Here is a 21163-nt window from a genome sequence, read left to right as displayed (position 1 = left end):
ATCCTAGAACGTAATCTTTACCTAGGACCTAGAGTAATCATATTCTAGATTTATCATTATTCTAGGGTAATATATATTCTTAAGTAATCTCTATCCTATGGTAATCACTATCCTAGGGTAAATCTTATCTTAGGGCAATAACTATCCTAGGGTAATCTCTATCTTAAGGTAAACCATATCCGAGGATATACATATTCTGGAGTAAACGTTAATGTGGAGTAAAATTTGGGAATAACATTTATTTAATTTAACCCCATCTCCCCTTCATGATTAGATGGAGCTGTTGTATATTTACAATAATATAATAGGCTGAGGGAAATTATAAAACTTTGATCCTGAACTTTAGATCTGATTTACATTAAATATTTTCTGTTACATTTTCCATTTTTCATCTCCTTGTTGATTGTAGAAATGATATTCATTCTTATTCTATTATTTGATTAACATTTGATGCACAAATAATATATTTATAGCGGTATATTTACGCCATACTCATTTATATTTACATGGATTATTACCATGCACAGTTCACCCTGCCTAGGGACAATACTAATTAGTAATATACGCCAATTAACTAATGAATTTATTTACCACTTCTAAAATGTATTACTATTTTATTCCATATTTTTAGTGAAACACATATTTTTCTTTAATAACGGCGGAATCATGTCAAAATAAATGCTTAACCAAAGTTCAGTAAAGAATGTAATAAAATTTAACTTCAAATACTAAATATTTGTTTTACAATCTTACTTGAATCTTTAATACTCAAATAGAAAAAGATTTGTCATGTTGTATTTAATATTAATAGAGAAAAATACAATAATAAGATAATTTGAAGTACAAATTATTATGAGATTGATGCATATGTTCACAACATCTAAAAAGCGATTATAAAAAAATTGAAATTTTATTATTTATTTTTACATTGTATTAGTTAATGTTTAACAAAATTTTTTTAATTTTTCAACCTTGTGTAATATTTTTTGTAAACATTGCATTTACCATTTTGAAATGATTAAGAACTATATTTTATTTAGTGTAATTCAAATTCATACATAAAATTATTTATGCAAAATCGAGCTTTCAATACTACTAAGATATTTATTCTTTTGTAGAGAACTACTGTTAAAATAATTTAACTGTCCCAACACTTAATTACATGATTTTGATTTACAGATTGATTGATGAATTGATTTCAGAGTACAATGGATGATTTTATGTCGACGCCGGTGGTCCGGCTGGGACCGACGAGTCGTCTGCTGCGTCGACAATCTGGACTTCCGGAACCAAGAAATATCAAGGAACAAATCTTTGAAAATATAAATATGACAGATTTTGTATTTTTTATTTTCTTGGGACGGAAAAGGAGGCAGAGGGATGCAGGGAGGAGTGTTTACCTGATAACATTCGTGTTATTGGGGAGTCATAATAGATAGATAGATAAATAGATAGATAGGCATCATTTAGAGGAGGTCCGGTTTTAAACATTTAAGATGCTCACCAAGAATCTGAAATGTATTTTTTATGATAGTATGATTTAAAAATTGGCTTTAAAACTTTTTGAATAATCGTGTTGGTTTATAACTTCGGTCTGAGAAAAATTTTTGCAAGATGTATTAAAAACTAACAAAGTTTAAATATTATAAACGTATCTCAAAAAAAGTTTAATATTGTAAACGTATCTCAAAACATGTTTAAATATTGTAAACGTATCTCAAAACATGTTTAAATATTGTAAACGTATCTCAAAACATATTTAAATATTGTAAACGTATCTCGAAACATGTTCAAATACTGTAAACGTATCTCAAAAAATGTTTAAACATTGTAAACGTATGTCAAAACATGTTTAAATATTGTAAACGTATCTCAACACATGTTTAAATATTGTTAACGTATCTCAAAACATGTTTAAATACCTTAAACGTATCTCAAAACATGTTTAAATATTGTAAACGTATCTCAAAAAATGTTTAAATATTGTAAACGTATCTCAAAACATGTTTAAATATTGTAAACGTATCTCAAAATGTAAACGTATCTCAAAACATGTTTACATACTGTAAACGTATCTCAAAACATATTTAAATACTGTAAACGTATCTCAAAACATGTTTAAATATTGTAAATGTATCTCAAAACATGATTAAATATTGTAAATGTATCTCAAAAAATGTTGAAATATTGTAAACGTATCTAAAAACGATGCCTATCTGCAAACTGCAAAAATATAAAATGTCCAAGGTGATGCGTTCATGGTCTTTTTCAAAAATCTGATTTTTTCTGAAAGACTGTCAAAGTTGATATGTTGACTAATTAAATCAAATCACTTCATTTCTGATTAATTGTATTTGAAATTTATCTTTGATCACGCCAATGCAGTACACAGTACAACACAAGTTCTTGTTTGTTTACGTTTAGCCCTGATTTGTCCTGCCCCTAGGAGTCCAACCTAGAGAAATCTCTTCATCTGCTTGATGATGCTCTGGGCTCCCCCAGCTCCTCTTCTGCCACAGGGGTAAATATTTTATGCATGTTCAATGTAGCGTTAGTCCAGGGGCGTATACAGGAATTTGTTCCCCCTTTAACCATATATATTACTTTAAGCCCCTGACTTTTTCGTACACAATAAAATAAAATATAAAAATTAAAATAAATTACGAATTGAACTAAGTTTTAAAATGGAAATGTAACGTAGAATTCAAAATGTCGAACATTTTAGAAATCAAAACATGATTATTAAAAAACAGATTTTTTAATTATCTTGATCTTCAGTATTTTTCTTTTGACTCTTAAAATGACTGTTATCTGTGTTTCCTTGCTGGAGACTTTGTCTTTAGTATAATGATATATATTTAGCTAAACCTGAAATAACTCGGTCTTTTCTAAAAATGATTTAATCTTTTTTAAATTTTATTTAATCTTTTCTAAATTTTATTTAATCTTTTCTAAATTTGATTTAATCTTTTATTAATATGATNTAAAGAACCCGTGTCAAGTAAGACATTTTGTAATATCTCTTTCAATATTAATAGCAGCCGGTTCTATTTTTGAACGTAGACTCATATAATTTGTTAGGAGCAGGATATGAAGTCAGATTGTCGATATCTCTTTCCGGAGTCTTGGAACCTCTGAAAAGTGACCTCCGTCGGCTCCGATTTTTTATCTCCGGCCTCGTTGGACATAAATAGCCCAATTTTTCAATATATACTACCAATGACCCCTGGAATACGCTTTAAAAAAGACAAAAAATTCCTTAAGTTTTTGATGTCAAAACAGGGTGTAAAAAATTGCGTTTTTTGATTTTTTTTAAATGCAAAAAGTGACAAGTTCTGATCAAAAATATAGGAGACAAAGAAAAGAGAAAATATTTTTAAAATTATTATCTAACACATTGATGAAAAAAAAAATTCAAAAAATATTTTTTTGGGGGGCTACGGGTGTTAATTTTTTTTTTGAAAAATCACACTTTTTTTTTGCATTTTCCTCCCTAATATAGATGATGGCTGGTTCTAATTTAAAAATTAAAATTAAATCTTTCCTAATTTTGATTTACCCATTTATTACCCTTTCCTCAATAATGGCTTAGTTGTCTTTTTAAAAAAAATCCAAATCTGAACATTTTAGAGGTTTGGTAGAAATGTAGATGTGAGCTCCAACTTGACGAGGATACATGATGTATCCCGGATACACGATGTGACCAGTATCCAGGATATCACCAGGTTTCAGGATTCAACACGAACCATGCGGAGAGATATGGCCGGGGATATAACACGAGCAGTTCACTTAATAGATAATGGTAAAGTTAAAAACATAGTTTAATCCTTGTTTATTCTTTTATTCACATTATACCTAACACCACTCGAAGTAAGTATTAACTAGATCCTCCAAGTACATATTTACATATTAATGCTTATTTACTCCTCAAATTCAGATTTTACTCAACAAAATTGAAACTAAGTTTATCAAAATCATTCCTCCAAAATAGACAATCTATGAGGATTTTAAAGAATCAATTTCTGCTCTTGCTGAACAATTATGCACCGTAAAACGTCTGATAGATCTCAAGTGAATCCTAACAAATTTCTCTACACTACGGCATTCTCAGCTTAATTGGCCATATATCCCTTTAACCTATAATATTAAATTATCCCTTTAAAGCAAAAAAGGCAAATAGGCGTGATATAGCAAGGTTGGTGGTGTTTATAGTACTTTGGTTGTGAACCCGCTCACATCAACTACTTGCGTAGTTTCGTTGAACAAGCGTCGTTTTTTTCAAATAAATTAAAACTTGGGGAGATATTTCAGGCACTCTATGTCTTCTGTCTTACTTAGGTAGAAGCTCGAGACACACGTTACCTCAACCCTTTTTATTATGTTTGAATAGTTTTATTGCTCATTAATATTAAAATTTAATAGAGTTTAATCAGAGGCCGAATTTAAAGAATTTGAGCCGCCGCTCAAATATATTATGGTTTCACTTAAAATTGTATTCAATGTTTCAAGATTTAAGCCGGTGCTCAATTGAAACCGGTTTTTGGCGGATTTTAGACGCGGCTCAAATTCATTAAATTCGGACACTGAGCTGAGAACTTATGTGTTGGATACTTATTATCCTGATCGGTTGATCTCGATATCCACTGTGAGCACTTTTAATTTGAGGATTTATAAAAACTATACCTTTCCATTCTTCATCTTCATTTCAGTTATTCCTCTGATCAAAACTCCCTTCAACCCCTGTCTGGGTACGATTATCATGCGGGATATCGAATAAAGATTAAATTAATCTGCAGATTAACGGAAAGATTGATAATTGAGATCAAGCATTGATCTCGATGTCCACAATCTCAGCTCTAAAGAAACAAATCAAAGTCGGATATCAGAAAGATGAACAAATAATTCAGGGGATGCACAAATAAATAGGAAAATTTAAGAATGCATTAATAATAAATGAAAAAACAGATGAAGGATTAAGGCATATTAGGATGATTAAATTAACAATTATGATTAAATGTAAAGATAAATGAATAAATGTAAATTTATATAAATAACCAGCTTGGGAAACTTGCCTGGAAACTATGGAAAGCCAAGTTTAAAGAAGGTGGAAGGGTAAGACATATTAGGATGATATATTTATATGACTTATAATTAGTAAATTAACAATAATTAATAATTATAAAGATAAATGAACCGATGTATAAATAGCTATTTTGGGAACCCAGCTTTTTTTTTAACCAAGCCCAGAACATTCTCTTGGTTAGGCAAACAAACCTAGATTTGTACTTCATATACAGACTAGCTTGGGAACACAGCTCTTCCTGGAATGTTCCCCATTATAAGTTATTCCACTCAACTTAAAGAAATTTAACCAAGCTAAGAACATTCCCATGGTTCTAACAAGATCACCAATTTAAATTTGAGGCAAGAAATCGAGATGATCCAACATACAAACAAACAAACAGACACCCTAACAGAGATTACTACTTTTTAAATTGACAATATATTAAATGAGATGGAGACTAAATGTTAAAATATTCAGATATGGATGTAAGTATGAGTACAACCATGCACTCTGCTATGCTTGAAGAGAACCCTGGTGTGAAAGCTACAGAAAACCTGTTTGATGAATTCCTCTCCGTGTTCAGTTCTGGAGCACAGGCACGGAGTAGTTATGTTCATTGGGGGGTAAACTGGTTTGCTGTATCACGTGACGGGAATAAATAGCTAAATTCCCCCCTAAAGACTGTTGAATTGGAAGAAGAATATTAAACTCAAGATAAAATTTCCAACGAACAATATTCACAAAATTATTGTGCACTGAACAAAGCACACAACTCCATTACACCTGATAAGTAATACTGGTAAAACTACTGGTTTAAAACATCAATTTGATTGCTTCAATGTCGTTTTCCTCCACAGTTTCAAAAGTTCCATTTTGACCGAAAATTTTATAAAGAAGTTTAAATGTCGTCTTTTTAATTAAACCTTGAAAGGAAACTAATTCAAGACCCTGTAGAGTGTAGACGGTCTTGAAGGTTTTTTAAAATGATTGGATCGTCTGTTAAACATGAAAACATGTTGGTCACGTGATTAGCCTGGTTGGCTGAATACCGTCTTGTTATAATGACATCGTGAATTCAGGGCCTGGATAGTATAGCAGAGTTCGAGCAGATGGTAGATGATCATATTCAAACCCTCAGGTATTACATTACAGATGGAGGCCTGGGACTTTTATATAAATTCATTTCACTTTTGAGGCGCAAGTTGAGGTAAGTTGTAAGGGGGGGGGGTGGTTATTGCGGTTCAAAATCATGTAAAATAATTGCGTCTTGTTTAATTGTCTGAGAATTTGGTTGGAAACTTTTTGGAAAAACATCGTCATTTTCATTATTTAACCCTTTTTCAATCTCAAAGTAGTGGCACATCTTATTTAGCTTCCTAATATTCTTGATCCTGATCCTGATCCTGATCCTGATCGGAATCTTTTCCAGGCGTGTGACTATCAACCTACCTGGTGGAAAGGATAAGTTCCCTAAATCTGCTGCTGTTCTCCAGGATCTAATTAATGAACGGAATACTTGGAGGATAATGGGAAAGGTATTGTTTGCTACATTATAGAAATTATAAAAGAGCTTTATAATATGAAAATTAAACCTACTTGTCTCCTAAGAAATCTTTTCTGGTCAATTCTGAACTCTTTTAAATCTGAACTAACTTAAGCATTTTAAACCGTTGTATACCCTTTTAAAACATTTCAGTATCTCTCTATACTTTTTAGAAACCGTCTTAACATTTTCTGTTTTTTTTTCCGGAATCCTTTCTTGTTGTATACTGACAGACTTGTGACCTGTATATATCTAGTTGTATACTAACTAGTTAGAGACCTGTATATATCTAGTTGTATACTGACCAGTGACCTGTATATATTTAGTTGTATACTGACCAGTGACCTCTATATATCTAGTTGTATACTGACCGGTTAGTGACCTGCTCCCAGACCCCTCCTGACCTTCCTCCTCCAGCTCCTGGTAGTGAAAAGCAGATTATTGAACGCTTCTTCATGAATAATAAGGAAATAAGACAGGTAACAGAACAGTCATCAGGATTCATTCCACTCTGATCTGGATCGGAATCCTAGATTTGGTGTTGGAGAAAACTGGATCCTAGATTTGTGATTGAAAAATACTGGATCCTAGATCTGAAATGAAACAAGATATCCTGATCATTACATAAAATATGTTTTGCCTTAATTTGTTTTGTTGGAAAAGCCGCCAAATACACCAAATGAGTCCAATATTTTTTTACTTCTTAAAATATTTTGTAAATAAATGCGTTGATAGGTAGAACTATTTAAAAACATTGTTTCTCAAATCATTTTATATGTTTAAATAATTTACCTCCTAATTCTGATCCCTAACAAGAAAAACAAATTCAAAAAAGAGAATTTTTATAGTTCACATACCTGGCCAAATGTTTGAAATTCTAGCCAAATCAAAGATATAAATCCTTCCATGATCATTGATCCTTCATTTGGACTATTTTCCATGATTGTGAAATATTGTATTGTAGGCGTACATGGTGGTTGAGTGGTTGGAGAAGAATGCCCAGGACGAGACTGAGGAGACAATCACCCAGCAGATGGAGTGGTTCACAGATTCTACGGTAGGAATAATTTGAAACCAAGTGGTTGGGAGGGAGGTGGGGGGCAAATAAAATTGCAGGAATAACTTTCAAGGATTATCTTTATATTAGGGTGAAATGTTATTGCTTACTTTTTCTCTTTCAGTTCTTTTCTTTTGTGGGCTTTTTGGGATTTTATTAGTTAAGCCCTTTAAGCCTTAAAGCCCTTAGAATAAAACTTATACAGTAAACAGTTTTGCATTTGTTTAGAAGAAGCATTCGTCATATCTCTGTGTGTTAAACAATTACAGAGTTTGAAGGAGGGGGGGGGCTGCCTGTCGTTAAAGGAATTTTCAAGAATAATTACTCACAACCACAAGTTTTTGGATAGCGGGAATCTAAAGAAAATTTACGCATCTGTGCTTAGGTGAACTGGGAGAACACAACAGCAGCTCTGGCTCGAGGGCAGGCTGGTCCTCTTATGGTTAAAGAACTTGATCCTGACGCACCTCACAGGTAGATTCATGAATATCAATTATTTATAAACCTTCTCATCCCTTCATCATTCATAATATCAAGTGACTATCCGTTTATAGATTGTTAATTTTAGATAAGAAAAAGATAATAAGTTAATTATTTGTGTTTAGATAAAGTTTTATAGAATTGTAATTGTTAATAATACTTTAAAATTAAACCACGGTTAAAGACATATAACAAAATTGTGCAGTAAGTTACTATAGGTTCATGGATGCTGGGCTGATGCCTATGGAGCATCATTGCTAGATCCCTTGTTTACTTTCAAGACTTGGTGAACAGGAAATGGGAGTTAATCTTGAGAAAGGATGTGTCCTCCTCTTGAAGGACTTGGAGGACCCTTGGACTATCCAGGTTCAGGTCTGGTGGGTTTATCTTCTGTGAAGAGTTCCACTAGAAGGCAGGGTGCAACCACTTGGCAACAACTCCTGGAAGGCTTCAAGACTCTTTAACAGCTTCAGAGATGGGGATTTCAAGCAATAGATGTTCAGGGGAGTTGTGGGCCAACATTGTAAAGCCCATGTGGTATTTCAGTGCCCATTTGTGAGCTATGTTAGGTGGTCGAAGGGGATAGAGGCCTGTCTCAACTTTGGTTCTCCATCAAGTCCCTTAAGAACTTGTTATGCGGGACTTTCTTGGGGGATGGGACTGACCCTTTAACATGAGCTCAGGTCTTTCAGTCTATGATGGACAACTAGCTTATGCAGGGTTTGTTTGCTTAATGAGGTTGGTTATGGACTGTCATGTTCCCGAGGAGTGCCCCAGTGTAGAACTGGTTTACAGCTGCATGATCTGGATCAACAGGATAAATCTTGTCTTATCTTCTGTATCTATCTATCTTTCTATCTTTCCTAGATCTGGTTTACAGCTACATAATCTGGATCAACAGGATGAATCTTGTCTTATCTTCTGTATCTATCTATCTTTCTATCTGTCCTAGATCTGGTTTACAACTGCATGATCTGGAACAGCAGGATAAATCTCATCTTATTTTCTGTATCTATCTATCTATCTATTTATCCTAGAACTGGTTTACATCTGCATGATCTGGATCAGCAAGATTAATCTCATCTTATTTTCTGTATCTATCTATCTATTTACCCTTGAACTGGTTTACAGCTGCATGATCTGCAGTATAAAGCTCATCTTATTTTCTGTATCTATCTATCTATTTATCCTAGAACTGGTTTACAGCTGCATGATCTGGATCAGCAGGATGAATCTCGTCTTATCTTCTGTATCTATGGTCTGGTGAGGTGTGGACTACTGGAGGATGCTCAGGTCACAATTATTCATTGAAGGGAGCATGTTAAACCAATTAAATTCGTTCTTTTGTGTTAAACAAACGTTCCTTGTTAGCATAAAAATTTGTGACTGTGTTTTTTTAAAAACTTTTTCCGGAAGAGTTCTAATATGTTACAAAATAAACTATTTCCGGAAGAGTCCTGATATGTAACAAAATACAACTATTTCCGGAAGTGTCCTAATATGTTACAAAATAAACTATTTCCGGAAGTGTCCTAATATGTCACAAAAAAATGTTTACATCCCTTATCCCACTCTCTATTCGTTACATCCTCATTGAAAACACAAAAACTACCAATTATTCATATTTATTTGAAATTCTTAAAAAACTATCTTAAGTTCAAAGACCTTCCAAAAGTAGAACATATCTTTTTTATGGCTCGCCCTATTCACAACGGTACCTTTCAAACTTCATCGGATAAATAATGTTGAAAATTGTTGAATTCTGACAAATCCTCCATTGCATATTTCGCAAAAGTTAAAAACATTCATTCTTGATAATTGATCATACTAAGGTCTAAGCTGTTAATATTGCCGTTGTAAATCTCGGATATCCGACTCAATAAATATTTTTTAATTCAGGAGTTGTGTGTGAGGTTAGGACAGCCCTGGCGAGCAGCTAGTATGGAAGGATGGAAACTATATCATGATCCTAATTATGAGAGTGGAACTGATGGAAGGGGAGACAAACTACAAGTAGAGGGCAACCTTCATAGGTAATCAAGGGTCAACATTGTTCATCTCTCAGGGGGAAGGGGGGAGGGGTAACTTGAGTATTTAACTGTCATATTGATTTTTCTATAGCCTTACTTCAAGTTCATATTTTACACTCCTCAGTCTACAATCACATAGTCAGGCTGAATAATTTCTGCGTAATTGTTTGTATTAGGAAAAATGAATTTGAAATGATATTTCTAATTTAGACTGCCCTAATTATGACTGAAAAATAAACTTTCCTCAGGGTTACCCATAAAGGAAGAGACTGCAAAGACGACATGAAAATCATTTATTATGACGATCCTAAGGCTAAATTAAGTTTTCTGCCTTGAATTCGGTAGAGTTGTCACAGAAGTCTCATTCTTTGTGGGTAACCTTGCATCTTAACTTATCTTTGATACGTTTATTAATTTACATTTTTTACATACATTTTTTTAATTTCCCAACACTTCTTATTTTAATGGTGAAAAATTTAAATGCCAACTGTTAAGGGATATTTGGAAGAAGGTCGCCTGGAAGCTAACTACAGATAGTTCATTATCACAACACGAGAGGGCGGTTTACGCAGTTCTGTGCGGGAACCTGGAACAATTAAGGTGAGCAATTTAATCTTCGTTTTTTCTTTTTTCTTTATGTACATTTTTCTTTTCTTAATTTTATCATTACTATCATTATTATCATTATCATCATTATTATCATTATTATCATTATTATCATTAAATTATCATTATCATTATCATTGTACTCGTAACGTTGTTTTTGAGATTTTAAAAACATAAAAGCTCACTCATATCCAGGGCCAGTATACCCTTAAAACCAGCGCACCACATTAATACAGGAGTGTTATTGTTTATATATGCTTTATTGAAGTAGGTTATCCTCAACTTCAGCTCTCACACTGTATAAATGGATATATGTATGTTTATGTTTACAAAATTTTGCTCCAGGTCTCAATAAAGAAATTTAGTTTTTGAATCACAAAGAAATCATATTAGTAAAATGTTCAATATTTAAAACACACTTACAAAGTTGCTCTGGCTGGGGTCTTGATATGAGCTACAGTTTAGAGAGAGAATATCTTATACTTCATTCAGAGTCCTTTCTAGTCTAAAAGAGAATTCTCGGTGAGGTTTCATCGACTAAAGATAAGCTTATAGGTCACTTATCATAATATTAGCACAGAAATTGCAGTATACCTTTAGGTGCGATCCTTAAAGCAGTGAAGGAGAGTATCAGAGAAACAAGGGGAAGACGACATCCTTGATATTGTTCTCTGATCTTGAGGAATCTAAACAAGACGGGGTTTAAAATCCTGTTCGTCAAGATCGTTATATATATTTCTCGTGTAGATGGGTCTCACCTTAACAGGACACGTCTAAAGCATATGACGTTCCAACATAAGTCCTCGTAAATCAGCGTATCCAGTCGGAGGCAGCTCGTTCGGAGCAATCAGCACTCCGAGTTGTAGAACAGAGGAGGTGGAGTCACATTCACATGCTCAGGATGATGATCAGGTAGAGTCACGATGGTGGAAGACGGCCAAAGTAATCTAGAACAGTTCTTAAGAAAGAAGACGACATCAGAAGATCTCACCAGGTGGAGAGTATCTATTCCATTACATCTATCAGACAGAGAAGTATATGAACATCAGGGTAGAGACGGTCCTGAATACATATATTTAAGGTATCTGCATGTGCATAACATTACCGATGAATATTGCAAGGCTCAAGGTTCATAGTCTATTTATGATTTCGCATGGTTCATGTACTCGACGAATGAAGATTTGTGGACGATGTTGTAGGTGGTAGATTTGCAGGATGATTGAAGTTTTGGGAGAACACGTTTAATCTAAGATCTATATCACCATTATATAACATCATTGCATATATCAAAGTTTTTTAGCTCAAGACCTTTTTTTATTATTGGGAATTATTCTTTAAAAGATGTTTTTTAACCTCGTAAAAGCTGAGACCTGGAGACTTAATAGGGTTACAGTATAATCAACCCATTCTTCGTCTGAAAAAGACGATATATAGTTTTATTTCCTTTTTTCCAAATTAAAATCTTCGTTATACAAACTAAAATCTTTACTCTCAAATTAAAAGCTTTCTTTCTTTCGAAATCTCAATTAGATAAAGAATTTTATATAAAAAAGCTCATGATTAACATTTCTCATGGCTTGATAAGATTAAAATCATATTTTTAGGATTATATAACTTAAAAACATTGACTTCTTAATAGAAAGATAAAGAATCAAAAGTTTTAGAAATATAGAAGAAAGTTCGAGTTTTCATGTGTAGGTTCAGATTCAACCTTCTCTGTTCCAACTTCTTCACATTCATCACAAGGATTCATCATTCTTCGTCAGATTTTCAGAAATCTTGAACATTGAAAGTTTATTAGAATTCTTCAAATTCCACAATCATTATTATCATTATCGTCATTATCTTCATTATCGTCATTATCATCATTATCATCATTATCATCATTATCATCATTATCATCATTATCATCATTATCATAAATGTTATTGTTAATGTCATTTCATTTTTAGAGCTGTTTCTACCTCCTGGGAAGACAGACTGTGGGCGGGAGCGAAGTGTGCTGTAGATATCCTCGTAGAGACTGAAATAAGGTAGATATCCCCGTAGAGACTGAAATAAGGTAGACATTCTCGTAGATACTGAAATAAGGTAGATATCCTCGTAGAGACTGAAATAAGGTAGATATTCTAATAAAGACTGAAAAAAGGTAGATATTCTTGTAGACACTGAAATAAGGTAGATATCCCCGTAGAGACTGAAATAAGGTAGATATTCTTGTAGACACTGAAATAAGGTAGATATTCTAATAGAGACTGAAATAAGTAGATATTTTCGTAGAAACTGAAAATAAGGTAGATATCCCGTAGAGACTGAAATAAGGTAGATATTCTCGTAGAGACTGAAATATGGTAGATATCCCGTAGAGACTGAAATAAGGTAGATATTCTCATAGAGACTGAAATAAGGTAGATATCCTCGTAGAGACTGAAATAAGGTAGATATCCCCGTAGAAACGGAAATATGGTAGATTAAATATTTGAATACTCTAATATTGTATTTACATATTGTTAAAATATTAAGGTTCAATATAATCAAGAATTATGCTGAATTACCAACCGCATATTTGAATACTCTAATATTGTATTTACATATTGTTAAAATATTTAGGTCCAATATAATCAAGAATTATGCTGAATTACCAACCGCATATTGGAATACTCTAATATTGTATTTACATATTGTTAAAATATTTAGGTCCAATATAATCAAGAATTATGCTGAATTACCAACCGCATATTGGAATACTCCTCATGAACTTTCAAAGGTGCCTTCACTTTAATTCCCTTAAAAAAATTAAATAAAAAGTTTTTCTATGAAATTCTTGAGAAATTCTTGATTTTGATTTTGATTTTGATTTCATTTGAGTTGAGTTGAGTTGAGTTGAGTTGAGATGATTTGATTTGAATTTTGATTTAATTTGATTGGATTTGATTACCTTTTTGTAAAATGTATTTTGTTGCGGTGGTCCCCAAAATAAAAGAGAATACAAATTCGAATTTTTGCCATATTTTCACTAGATCGGCCAACATTGTAGGCAATTGATTTAATAACATTTAAAAAAACTTGATTCTGTTGATTTAGGTGATTAAAGAGGCTGGTAACGAAACAAAGGATTCTTCGACGAAGTCCGCCTCTTTTTACCACACCATTCAGTCCCACATCATCCTCGACGACTACCCCGGCCTCGTGAACAAAATGGTCTCCTGGCTCAAGGACGGAGAGGCTGACGATCACCTGCTGAGGTTGATGGCTCACCTTGTCCTGGTTCATCGAGGACTAGGTCTAGGATCTAGTATGAAGGATGAGGAGAGGATACTGGTTGAGTACACAAGGTACCTGATGAAGGAGGACAGGTTGCCTATTATCCCCTGGTATGTGAGCAGACTCAGCTCAGCGATACAGCTCCCACTCTACTCAAGGTTCCTAGCAGGTATGTTACTTTACACGATTGAGAGTTTTTCAATTATCTTAATAATTATTTGTTTTTGACTGCGTTTTAAACCATTTCCTCATTACAAACGCTTGGTCGATTTCAGATTCAGTTCCGATTCAGCCGATACCCCCGTAATTTTTCCGCAATCACTCCCTTTAAGTATGAGCTTGGTTTAAGTAGTCTGTGCAAGGAAGATACACCAGGAACCCATATCTTTGTTAACATAAAGTGTCCAGTAGCCTCTGGGAAGAATATAAATAAAACTCAGTGTGAAGCATTGGGTTCAGTTTTGCATTCCTCCAAGAGAATGCAGAACACGTTTTCTGGTGGTTCCTCCTTGGCCACTTTATTTAGGTGGGAGGGGGCTAGATTATTGTACAATTAACATTGTACATAAGGGTGGTGGGTAATGTGCATTGTATGTATTACATAATTATTGTATGTACATTGTTTAGGTGTACATGAGGCAGAGGATCAGGCTCTCTGCCTGTACCTGGGTCGTGAGGTTGGAATCAATATGGACGCTGTAGTAGTTGCAGCAGTAGTTGATGTTAGAACCTCACATGCAGAAGATAATGTAAGAATAAAATTACAAAAACTCTAAGTATAATTTTCAAGTGAATTTATGCTAAGTTGTCAATTTGTCCGATTTACAAAGGTACCCTAGAAGTTAAAAACTCTATCTGATAATAATGTGGAAGATAATTTCGATTTTCTAGGTGTTTAATTCTGATATTTCATACATGTCAGTCATTTTAGTAGAGGAACCAAAATAAAAAATAATCCGTTTTTGATATTAAAGACCTGTATATCTAATTCTTACTTGATCCGACAAAGCTTGCAAGGGTACTGTTGTGAATTGGGCATTGCCATGTTTGCATGATGGGTCACTTAAAATTGTGCTTGTAGAATGTGGAGTCCTTTTAATTATAAATTGGAAACGTTGTTTCTCGAAGGTTTCTTAAAGGATTGTTCGATGTTCGATGTTTCTGGAAATACACATGTTGAACATATTTTTTAATGAGAAACACAACCAGAGCCGTTGTCAGGGGGGTGGCTATGGGAGCTAAGCCCCCGTGGACCAATGAATTCTATGGATTTTAGGGGGGGGGTTACGCCCCAACGGGAGTTGAGCTATCACTATTGTCTGTAAATTCTTCAATATGAAAACATAACGTGGTAAACTTGAAATTAAGTTAACGTCGATTTATCAAAAGTATTTAATGTTTTTATCTTATTTAATAAAAGAACTGAAAATAGTTTTTAAATTAATAAAGTGCATTATTTATAAAATGAATACCTGGCAAAAACAGTGATAATTATGACAGAAATTATAGAATACTCTGACCCTCATGGACATCTTTGAGCGGTAAAATTAGCTTGGTTGTGTTCCTCTTACTAATTGCAAAAATAATTGTATCATTTTTCTTTTGCAAATTTGCCATTACTAAAAATTTCTTGTTAAAGAGCAATAAATATATTTTTTGTATCGGCATAAATTTTCTACCGAATGATGGTTTTTATCGAACTTGCAGCTAATTTTTGATTGGGAAAAATTTATAAAGGCTCCGAATTGAATTTTAAACTAAGAGTTTTAAAGCTTATATATAGTTTAATGAAGTCCCAACATTTCCTTATTGGAAATCACTTTAATTTTTATCAAATTCAGTTTTAGGACACACAAATTTACTTATTATATCAACCAATTATTTTATTTTGTTGGTTCAGGAGCAGATGGTGTCGAGTCTAGGTTGGCTTTGCCACGATCCTAGTCAAGCCCCTGATCTTCTCTACCAAGCTAACGCTGTTATACGTAAGCTGCTGTCCGTGGGTCAGCTTGAGCTGGCGGCCCAGGCTGCTGGTAGGATACCGAAGGAAACCTTGAACAGGGTTGTTAGAGCCTGGAGGGACGAGGGGAGCGGTGAGGAGCTACCTGGAGGATCAGTTAGGGAGCATCTTTCACTCAAGGTTAGATATTTATTATGACATCTGACTATGCAACCAGTGGCCGAATTTAAAGAATTTGAGCGGCGGTTTAAATTTAAGCCGCGGTTTAAATTTGGTTGGTTCCACTTAAAATTGTATCAAATGTTTCAAGATTTAAGCCGGCGCTTAATTTATACCGGGTTTTGGCCGATTTAAACCGCAGCTCAAATTCTTTAAATTGCATCTCAGCTTTTTTTCATAAACGCAAATTTTCTATTCCTATATCTTGCCAAACTGATGGTGTAAACCTTCAATTTTTCAAGCTTAGACTGATTGATCCAACATAATTCATAGTTTGAAATATCAAAGGTCCTTAACATCGAGTTGCCAAGATATCAGGATTAAAATCAGAGTTTATGGCAAAAACTCTATTTTTTGTACATCAATATTAGATGCTGTTATTAAACTATGGCTGACATCAGGTTTTTTCTTTTCTAAACAATTGTTAAATCATAAAATTTGTAAATAATAAGGTTGTAAAAAGGAATTTTCAGGTTTTTTTGAAAACCATCTCGCAGCAAAAAACCTCATGCTTACACAAAAACTTCTGAGGAAAGTTGTCCTACAAAGATTTGTGTTAAATCTTCCAAATCAATCATAACATCTAAACCTAGGTCTATCTTGAAGCACAAGATGCCTTCTCGGACTGGTTTGATCATTTCCACCGTGGGCAGCCTAAACGTCCAATTCTTCCTGAAAATCCGTCATTCACGGGCAAAGTTGCGCATGAGCAGAGAGAGAAACAGTTTATTGCTGAACTAGACAGGTAAGGTCTTCGCACGATTTACGCAATTGCCGCAAGTAGTTAATTATAATTTTCAAGATGGCGTGGAGGTCAGGTTATCCAGTCCAGGAACGCGGAGCAGAAGTTGAAGGAGGTCATCACCTTCCCAGGAGGCTGGCTCACGGATTTCACGGTAATTAACACCAATTTTCTTAATATGAATACAGGATATTCTGAACATTTTAAATGCACGGTATAGGTTATCAGCTCCTCTATTTAAGTTATTAATCAAACCATTTAGATCATCAGTTTTATTTTTATTTTGTAAGCTTCTATTATCCACTTTGTCCGACATGTTAATATATGGAAAAATGTGCAAAATGTGATTTGTTAAGAGGAAGTATATTTTTTTATGATTAGAAAAATTGAAAAGATATTTGATTTTTAATAAGGATGAGGACGAGGAGGAAGAGATGCTCGTGGATGAAGAACTCCGTAGACGAGATGAGATGGTTCATCTTCGTGCTGAGCTTATACCACAGACTGTTCTTTTACTTCATTCAGTCCTTCATAACACAGGTAGATTTATCCTTTACAGTTAGGTCTTATTTATTTTCAACAATCTTTGTCCTTCAATAATCCGTCCTACGTCCTACGGTACATTGTTATACCATCACTCTAGTCATCCTAATTCGTTTCGATAGATATAAGTAATCTCTGCTTGTCTTTTTGCTTGATTGTTTGTCCGATCATAACTCAGGAACCCTTGAACCGATTTGCCTCAAATTATGATTATGTAACCCGTTGGAATGTTCTAGCTTAGTTTTGAAAATTGTTAAGATTTCTAGGCAAAGCTGGTTTTCCAAGTTAGTTACGCGTAATGTTAATGTCATTCCTGATATCCTTACGTCTGCTTCGTACGTTTATATGTACTTTCTCTTTCTGTACTCATACTGTATACACTATATACACTATATACACTATATACACTATACACTATACACTATACATCAAACAAATTAAAGTTCAAGCCTTTCTTCTTTAATGAAAGGTTTATTAATTAATGTACATTTAAACATTTGTCTACGTCCTAGGTAAACCTACTCCTCCATAGTATATTAAACATTTTGTTCTCAATTCTTTGAAGTATAAGCCTTAAGGATCAAACACTAGCTTTGTGCGGATTTTGTTCATTTTTGAAAGGATTCTATTGGATTACAATATTGCTTTTGTCTGAAACAATAAAGCCGGGTTAAATTGAATAATTCAAAATTATTATGTTTAAGACTGAATTTAAAGGTACATAATAGCTGTAAAAATAATTCAACATAGCTAACAAAAAACAAAACAAAAAAGCTGACAAAATAATTCAAAATAGCTCACTTATTAATTCAAAATGGCTCACTAAAAAATGCAAAATAGCTCGCTAAATTATTCAAAATAGCTGACCTAATAATTCAAAATAGCTGACCTAATAATTCAAAATGGCTGACCTAATAATTCAAAATAGTTGACCTAATTATTCAAAATGACTCGTTAAATAATACAAAATAGCTCACTTAATAATTCAAAATGACTGATTAAGTGATTTAAAATATTTAATAACTAAAACACTTTTTTTCTCTCACGAGGCTTAATTCTTATCCGATCATAATAAAATTAATTTTACATTGTCTTTAGGATATTAGGACTTCATGGTTAAAAAATTATAAGTGAATAAATAAATCTCTCGGGGACGAAACAGATCAGCCTACCGAAAAAAATCATTATCAAATCATTATCAAGGCTGAACTTGCTTAAAAATGACAAAAATCTATTTAAAGGTGTTCAATATAAGCTTAAAACTCTTAAAAGCTTTGTTAGTTTACAGATTACAAGTTGAGGGTAGAGCTAATATAACCAAACACCAATTTGGAAGACACTGTAGCCCACCATTTACAGGTTAATGCACTGTTCTCCTTCAACAAGGAGAACAGCTGCCGGGGACCATTACTTTAAGCTTATAGAACCATATTTTATTTCAAGAAGGAATATTCCTTACTATACGAAAGCTTTTCCTTGTGTAAATCAGCTCTACCATGGTCCACGAGGGCTCAGCTTGCTGTTAGCAATAGTTTCAATCAAAATTTGGTTTAGACCTGACAATAACCAAGAAGTTAAATAATAATATTTGGGCCATTGCAAAAAAAGAAAGAAGGTTGCAAGGAAGAAATGTGAAAATTTCTTTCATCTAGACTGAAGCAGTGTGACGAGAATAGGATATCCGAGCCGGTAGGCTCATCAAATCCTTTCTCAAGAGAAAAAGAGCTACTTTTCAGAACAGTGTTGTCCAAATTAGATAATATTTAAACCATGTAGTTCTAACGTCCTAGAGACACTGTGATATAAATTTCATTATGGTCGGATAAGAATTAAGCCTGTGAGAGAAAAGGGTGTGAAGTGTTAGGGTTTTTTTTCAACACCCTTTATAGTAATTATGAATAGCTTACTTAAACATAGTTGACTAAATTAATAGTTCAAAATAGCTGCCTAAAATAAACAAACTAATAATAACTAACTTAATGAAAAACTAAATGATTCAAAATGGTTGATTAAATAAGATTAATTATTCAAAATGGCAGACTGAATAACAGGCTAAATAATTCAAAATGGCCGACTTAATAATTTAGACTATCTAACCAGCCTCTTTATTTAGGACAGTATAAAGCTTGTATTGCTCTGGCAAACCTGATCTCCGACGAATCGATGAAGAACTACACTGCCTTCAGCAAGGAGAGAATGAAGCAGTTCCTCGCTAAAATAAGGTTCGTCTGCTCTGGTCATCTTGCGGATTTTATTCAACTTAGAAATAAGAGGGATTTTTAAAAATCTACAAAAAAAAATAGTTTAAAGACTTGTTGTTTCTCCGGACATTTTATAAAAACAAAAAAAATTATTCCTTCTTGGTTTTCCAAATTATAATTCAGTCTAAGTCTAAGTAGGGTCTGCTTCAGTTCTAACAAGATAAACCATTAAAATGAATAATCTACATAATTAAACAAGACATTTGTATATATGCTCCCAATAGCCGGTCAAACGGCTGGACCGAACGGGCTGAATTTTTTGAGGTAACCCAGGGGTAGCCTGGTGGTGAACTAAGCTAAAAAAAATTAACAGTTTTTTCCCTAAGTTTTTTTAAATTCCACAGGCACTTTAGCTAGAGATAAAACTGAGCAAATATTGTTAGGCAATGAATGGTGTGCAATTCAATCCTTTTACAGGGTTATCCATATAGGCTTGGACATTAATACATTTTACAGGGATATCCATATAGGTTTGGACAATGCATTTTACAGGGTTATCCATATAGGTTTGGACATTAATACATATTACAGGGTTATACATATAGGTTTGGACATAAATACATTTTACAGGGTTATACATAAAGGTTTGGACGTAAATATATTTAACAGGGTTATACATACATATAGGTTTGGACATTAATACAGTTTACAGGGTTATCCATATAGGTTTGGACATTAATACAGTTTACAGGGTTATCCATATAGGTTTGGACATTAATACATTTTACAGGGTTATCCATATAGGTTTGGCCATTAATACATATTACAGGGTTATACATATATTTATGACGAAATATTTTGCAAAGGAAAGTTCATAATTGCCTGGACCCTATAAATATGAAGTATAAGAGTGATTAAATTCCGTACAGTCGTATCTGAAGTCTCATCATTTGTGAGTAACCTTGTATGAAAAACCCCGAATATTCTCTGAAAATTTATTGAAAGACAAAGATTATCGTAAAACGAGTTTGGAATTGGAGCTTCAGCGAAATATGGTAATTTTAAAAAAGCGTGATTTATAAACAGTTTAAAACTTAAATTATTAATGTTTTATTTTTTCCAGAGAATCTTCCTTGGCGGCACTGGAGGAGGGAAAGGACGCCTGGGGGTTTAACAAGCAATAGGAGATAACAAGGAATTCATTCATTCATCGTATGCTCAGTTAAAACAGAATATCAGCTGATCCATATTATTCAGCTGATTTTTCAAGATGTCCGCCAACTTTTTTGACACCCCTATAAGCAGCTGATTAATTGTTATGTAAACAATTTTCAGCGCTAACTTAAATTGTACCTGACAAGGTCTTGACTTTTTACAGTGATAAAATATTTTTTAATTCCCCTGATTCTTCTGATTTTTTCAACTCTCTTCATGTTTTTTTGTAATGTTAGTG

At 33.4% G+C, this 21163-nt stretch overlaps 1 protein-coding gene and 1 long non-coding RNA gene across 3 annotated transcripts; one reads left to right on the top strand and one right to left on the bottom strand.

Moving 5' to 3' along the window:
• Nucleotides 1-1184: 1184 nt before the first annotated feature.
• LOC111697070 (nuclear pore complex protein Nup107) lies at nt 1185-21115 on the top strand. The gene is made up of 22 exons (XM_023466945.1): nt 1185-1304; nt 2447-2521; nt 3631-3802; nt 5543-5661; nt 6145-6203; nt 6495-6600; nt 6968-7087; nt 7573-7665; nt 8051-8139; nt 9339-9438; nt 10045-10178; nt 10671-10775; nt 12734-12814; nt 13479-13548; nt 13866-14214; nt 14673-14794; nt 15946-16185; nt 16818-16969; nt 17027-17120; nt 17380-17506; nt 19623-19731; nt 20834-21115. Exons 1-22 carry the CDS (start codon nt 1209-1211, stop codon nt 20892-20894), a joined length of 2673 nt encoding a protein of 890 aa, XP_023322713.1. The 5' UTR covers nt 1185-1208; the 3' UTR covers nt 20895-21115.
• On the bottom strand, nt 11127-12596 carry LOC111697077 (uncharacterized). Of its 2 annotated transcripts, none has more exons than XR_002764220.1 (4): nt 12135-12596; nt 11540-12034; nt 11376-11467; nt 11127-11286 (listed from the first exon to the last, which is right to left on the bottom strand). It is a non-coding gene; the product is annotated as an uncharacterized LOC111697077 (long non-coding RNA). The 2 variants fall into 2 exon arrangements; XR_002764221.1 differs by having other exon boundaries at nt 11130-11286; nt 11540-11843.
• Nucleotides 21116-21163: the final 48 nt, after the last annotated feature.

This window comes from Eurytemora carolleeae, unplaced genomic scaffold (assembly GCF_000591075.1).
Source record: "Eurytemora carolleeae unplaced genomic scaffold, Eaff_2.0 scaffold208, whole genome shotgun sequence".
Lineage (NCBI taxonomy): Eukaryota > Metazoa > Arthropoda > Copepoda > Calanoida > Temoridae > Eurytemora > Eurytemora carolleeae.
The sequence above is the reverse complement of the archived record's forward strand: the minus strand, read 5'-3'. Positions and strand labels throughout refer to the sequence as shown.